Here is a 6,215-nt window from a genome sequence, read left to right as displayed (position 1 = left end):
CAAGGGTTAGGAAGTGTGACCTTGTTGCTAGGGATGTCACTTAGGGGTGGGTTTTGAAGATATTCCAAGATCCCATTTTATTTCTAGCCACCTTTCTCTGTCTCCTACTTGTGGATCAATGTGTTATTAACAGCTCTCTGTTGTCATTCCAGTACCAGACATAGCTTAGCAGCTGACCGCAAACTTTACTGCAGAGCTGTAATGAAGACAATGAGATTCACAAATAAAACAAACGTATAGACTAATGCAATGTGAAATAAGATCCAGGATAAATGCTAATACACCATAAAGATTTGTCACTAGAACTGGTGTAATAAAAAATGATTGGCCAGCAGCTAGGCAGGAAATACAAGCAGGGTGATCAAATTAAGGATGATAGGAAGAAGGGTAGAGTCTTGAGTGGTCACCAGCCAGATGCAGAGGTAGCAGGAGATGAAGGTGCTATGCTAATAAAGGTACTGTCACATGGCAGAGCATAAGTAAGTAATATGGGTTAACTTAAAATGTAAGAGCTGGTAAGTAATAAGCCTGAACTGTCAGCCAAACATTTGCAGTTAATATAAACCTCTGAGTGTTTATTTGAGAGCGGCTGCTGGACAAACTTCTGCCAACATATGGCTTCCAAATGTTTGGCACCAACTGCCACATAAAACATGTGAAAATTAAAAAGAGGATTCTAAAGACACAAAAGAACAGTGTTAAGCACAGCTTCTTGATGATGGTCTTTCCGTGGGTGGGCCCTGTTTGGTGGCAGCAAGCAGAGGCATGGCTCCTTGAAGATGCAGCTTCCTAGTTTATGCTGGAGGCACAGTTAGCTCTCTTGTGAGTTCTGCTACCAAACACTTAAGTGGAGTTTATGAACAGCAGGTGACAGGGTACTCCATGATGGCATGAACCCAGAAACTCCCCTGAGTTGGGGCAGTGAATGTGGCTCCCGCAGGTAACTCTACCATGAAGCTAAGCTCTCACAGGCCAAGGAACTGGTCAGAGCCAGCTGCCAAGGCTACTGCTTTGGTCTTAGCTACACCACTTGACAATTTAAACATTCGGGTGTTGAAAAAAGAGACATAGGCAGTAAAGATGGATTCAGACAAAAAAAAAAAAAACAACTAAATGGTTTACAGTGTGTTTAAAAATATACATAGGCTTGGGATTGAAAGGAGACGGTAGGGACAGTCATAAAAATACATATATAGTTTTACAACAATAAAGTCCTAAAAAGGGAGTAAAGTAATATAAAAAAAACACATAAAGATGGAAAATACACAGAGAATCTGGATATTGTATGTTATTGTGTTGTATTTGAATTGTTTGATGGCCAAGGATACAATAGCTGCAAAGAAATATTTGATCAAAAATGTTGCTGCATTAATCCAACCTATATATTTTAAAATTTTATTGACTTCAAATTTTAACTGAAGCAGGGCAGTGGTGGCACACACCTTTAATCCCAGCACTTGGGAGGCAGTGGCAGGTGGATCTCTGTGAGTTCAAGGCCAGCCTGGTCTACAAAACTAGTTCCAGGACACAGCTGTAACAGCCATAGCTGTTACACCGAGAAACCCCATCTCAAAAAAGAAAAAATAAATAAATAAAAAGATATGTTTCTTGGGGAAAGAGGTTCTGCTTTTATTTCCACAACAAAATGGGAGGCTGTGGATTCATTTCAGGTTAAAGAAAATCAGGTTTGGGGGCTGGAGAGATGGCTCAGAGGTTAAGAGCACTGGCTGCTCTTCTAAAGGTCCTGAGTTCAGTTCCCAGCAACCACATGGTGGCTCACAACCATCTGTACTGAGATCTGGCGCCCTCCTCTGGCGTGCGGGCATACATTGAGGCAGAATGTTGTATACATAAGAAATAAATAAATCTTAAAAAAAAAAAAGAAAATCAGGTATGATCAAGGAAGACGCTCTGAAATCCTGACTGCAGTCATAAAGAAATAAACCTGGAAGATCTACAAGGCATATGATGTACATTTTATCTGCTCAAACACATAACAGAAAATCCTCTTTGGCTGACTTGTGTACAATGCAGTCTATTCAGATGCAAATATGTATGTTACCTTTAAATTTTTATGTATTTTCAGAATAACCAGATTAAATACTAATAAAAATGGATGGTCCAGGTGATTCAGCATTTCAAAATGCCTCTGTTACAGTCTCCTCAGAATTCTATATCCAGAGCAGCTTCAAGGTTGCTGGCTGAGATGATATAGCTTCACAGATTACACCAGTCAGGACTTGACTATAATTCTAAATTTTCTCATGTTGCCCAAATATGATTAGTGCCCCCAATCAACAGAAAGTAGGCTAGAGAACTGCATCCACATTCTTCCCCAAAAGAATTATAGACGTTTGTCTTTGTTTAAGGCGTTGGTTACAAAATGTTATATTGCTCATACTAGAAAAAAAGCTAAAAGCAAATTAAATTTAATTAATTTAATTAAATTTAAATTCAAATATCTCTTTCTAAAAGAAGGGGGATATAAAAATGATTGGAAAAAGGATAGATTACTGAAACTACTTTAGTCCAAAAAACTATTAATCTTACATATTGGTATGGATTTTAGCTTACTGATACAAATTTAAAGTTAATTTTGAGCTATAGGCCTAGCATTTATAATTAGAATAAGCTTCTGAAGGACTATTTTAGAGAGGTTATGGGAGAGAAAACCCTGCTTACAATTATATCCATTTCTATGTATAAGTTATAAAAACAGATATCGCTACACTATTGATATTAGAGTAGTTCTTTTGCTATTATGAGGTATGTATAATAAAAATGGAGGCTCCTAGTGTCATTTTATGTAGAAGGCTTCTCTACAATATGAATTCACTCATAGGCCCTAAGGATTTAAGGCTTTGTCACTATTTAATTTGTGCTGTTTCCTATACAAAATATATTTTTTGATGTTAAGGTATGAAGAGTAGAATAAATTGCTTCTCATATCAATTATGTTAGTTCCATTCACAATTAAATTTCTCATGTTGAGTTTGCAACAATTGTTCAACATGTAGTAGCTACTGTCTTTGTTCTTACAAAGTTCATCTACAGCATGAAATTTGGGTGTTGAATAAGGGGAACATAAAGTTCTTTGTCATATTCTTTGTATCAATAGGACTCTTCTGTAGTGTGAAAGCTCTGCTGTCCAGTAGGGGCAGAATACATCTTAAGGTATCTGACACAGAGCATTGTGGGAAGAGAGGTATGAAGAGTGAAATGCCTCCTTGTGTCCTTTGCTGCCATACATTAACTTGTTGGAGTCATGAAAGGTAGGGCCAAAAACAACTTTGGGGAGCAAAATTTTTATTTCAACCTAAGGGTCTAGTGCTCCTCTTCCAGGGACAGGAAGGGAAATAGAAACCATGCTTCCTAATGTTTCTTAGCCTCCTGCTCACACACAATTCTTATGTGACCCATAACACTTCCCCAGAGTGGTGCTGCGTGTCCTGGGTAGATTCTCCTACACTACTTACCCGTAGGGCCTGGGTCTATCCTTGTTCCTGGAGTCCATCTTGACGACAGTTTCTGGTCACCCCGCTAAAGCATTCTGTTTGTTCCTGTGCTCCCCCTGCCCTGCCTGGTGATTAGCTGTAGGGCATTGTTGACTTCATCTTTGGTATGGTAATTTCCTACCTGGGCTGAAATCCTTGTGCAGCAGCTAGGTATATAAGGATTTCCCCAAGGTTGAATAAACGGCATATGATCTCCTTTCGAATGACCCGGGTCTCTTGTGTGTTCTTTCAATCTCCAGGCCCTTGCCCGACTCGCGTACGGTACAGTGGCACGTGAACTGTACTGAAGGGGTAACACAGAATCAGGTGTTACACTTACCAATCAACAAAATAACCCCCAGACATGCCCATAAGGCACTCTGATCCAGAAAAGCACCCACTCAGATAATGCTGGGCTAGATGAAGTTGACAGCTGAAGCTAAGGAGGACATTTGTATTTGCAAGGATTCTCACTTATATCAATGCTTAGGTGTTGCTGAAGGTTGAAGTACTGTTCAAGCCTTAGGGACAGTGTTTGTACGTGTAGAGTGTCTCTGCAGTATGAAGTATCTGCAGATATTTAGAGTGTGAAGAACACGTAGAGAACTCGCCACACTTATTGCTTTTGTAGACTTTCTCATCAGAATGAAATCTCCAAACGTATATAGCCATGGAGAATAGCTAAGCCCTGGTCCTCTTCTGCACAAGGAGGGTTTTTCTCAGGTGACAATTACTGGGGTTGAACCAAGACTGAAAGATAACTCAAACCTTCACCACATCCCTCACACTATAGCTTTGATGGAAATTCTTGTGCTACTTAAGATATAAAGAAACACTAAAGGCTTGTCACTCCCTTCAGAATCGGGCTTTCTCTCTCCGGAACGAACTTTGTTGTTGGTAGAAAGTACTGACTGAGTGGTAAAACACTCAGCATTCTTCACACGTGCCTGACTTCTCTACTCGACGGATTCATTTGTCTTGGCTAAGGTATAACTATTTAGCGAGGTTTTATCCCACTGCACATACTTGTCAAATTTCTATTAAGAATGCATCCCTTGATGTCTTTTGAGCGAGGAAGATCGGAAAAAACTCTTGTCACACTTTCCACATTTATAGGGTTTCTCTCCAGTATGAACAATCTGGTGCTGATTGAGGCTATCAAGTCTAGAAAAGACTTTTCCACATTGTTCACATATGTGTGGTTTCTCTCCAGTATGAACTCTCTGGTGTTCAGTAAGGGCTGAGTAATTCGGAAAGGCATAATGACATTCCCCACACTTATAAATATGAATTTTTGTGTGTTTTTTAAGGTCTAATGTAGAGTAAAACATTTTGCCGCATATCTCACATTTGTAAGACTTCTCCCCTGAATGACGCAATCTGTGCCAGGGAAGGTAGGAGAGAGTAGAAAAGGTTTTCCCACACTCTTCGCATTTGTATGGCTTCTCTCCAGAGTGAAACCGTTGGTGATCCTGAAGGTGCGCAAAAGAGTAAAACCGTCGGCCACAGTGTTCACACTTGTAGGAATTCTCTTCAGAGTGAATTCTCTGATGCCGCTTCAGGAATGCACACGAGTAAAATGCCTTGTCACAGTCTGTACACTTATAGGGCTTCTTCCCCGTGTGAATTCTCTGATGCCGCTTAAGCAACGAAGGATAGTGAAAGGCTTTGCCGCATTCTGTACACTTGTAGGGCTTTTCTGCAGAATGAATTACTTGATGTTTCTTAAGCAACGAAGGACAGTAAAATAATTTCCCACATTCTTCACACTTGTAGGGTTTCTCTGCAGAATGAATTCTTTGGTGTACTTTAAGCAATGAAGGGTAGGAAAAGACTTTGTCACATTCTTTACACTTGTAGGGTTTTTCTCCAGTGTGATTTTTCCGGTGTCTATAACGTGTTGAGTGAGAACTAAAGGCCTTGCCACACTCTTCACACTTGTAAGGTTTTTCTCCAGTGTGAATTCTCTGGTGGACAGAAAGTTTTGTATGGGTATTAAAGGCCTTGCCACATTCTTCACATTTGTAGGGTTTTTCTCCAGTGTGAATTTTCTGGTGGACAGAAAGTCTTGAGCGAACACGAAACGCTTTACCACAGTCTTTACATTTGTAGGGGTTCTCCCCTGCATCAACTGTCTGGTGTCGAATAAGCAGTGAATCACAATAAAAGGCCTTGCTGTAATCTTTACATTTATTGACTGTTTTTCCTGTTGGTCAAAAGTTGAGACATGAACAAAAGTTTTGTACATTCTTTATATTCATAATGTTTATCTTTAAAATGGAGACAATTACCCATTCTTACACTCTTGTGGATAAATCAGAAATAACACTATATTTTTACATTTATGTTCACTGAGAATAACTCAGAATATATAGTATGTGGAAAAAAATCTAAACTTCTACTCATGTAAAAGCCTGATCACATTGAATATAGAAATAATGGCATGCCACGCAGTGGTAGAGCACACCTTTAATTCCAGCACTGGGGAGGCAGAGACAGGTGGATAGCTATGAGATTAAAGTCAGCCTAGTCTATATAATGAGATCCAGGACAGCCAGAATTTCACAGAGAAACCCTGTCTCAAAAAACCAGAAAGAGGAGGAAGAGAAGGAGGAGGAAGAGGAAGAACAAGAAGAAGAGGAAGAAGAAGAAGAAGAAGAAGAAGAAGAAGAAGAAGAAGAAGAAGAAGAAGAGGAGGAGGAGGAGGAGGAGGAGGAGGAG

General features: G+C 39.7%; 1 protein-coding gene across 2 annotated transcripts in view; it reads right to left on the bottom strand.

Annotated features, from left to right (window-relative positions):
- Positions 1-2,468: 2,468 nt before the first annotated feature.
- Positions 2,469-6,215, bottom strand: part of LOC101995670 (zinc finger protein 58-like) — a 36,232-nt gene continuing 32,485 nt past the window's right edge. Inside the window, exon 5 of one of the 2 annotated variants that reach the window (XM_005356679.3) lies at positions 2,469-5,665. In XM_005356679.3, coding sequence (XP_005356736.2) covers positions 4,535-5,665 — 1,131 coding nt within the window. In that variant the 3' untranslated portion in view covers positions 2,469-4,534. Of the gene's footprint in view, positions 5,701-6,215 lie in introns of both variants that reach the window. The other variant, XM_005356678.3, reaches the window with a different exon arrangement.

Source organism: Microtus ochrogaster, chromosome 19 (genome assembly GCF_000317375.1).
Source record: "Microtus ochrogaster isolate Prairie Vole_2 chromosome 19, MicOch1.0, whole genome shotgun sequence".
NCBI classification, from domain to species: domain Eukaryota; kingdom Metazoa; phylum Chordata; class Mammalia; order Rodentia; family Cricetidae; genus Microtus; species Microtus ochrogaster.
This window is presented reverse-complemented; position numbering and strand designations above follow the sequence as displayed.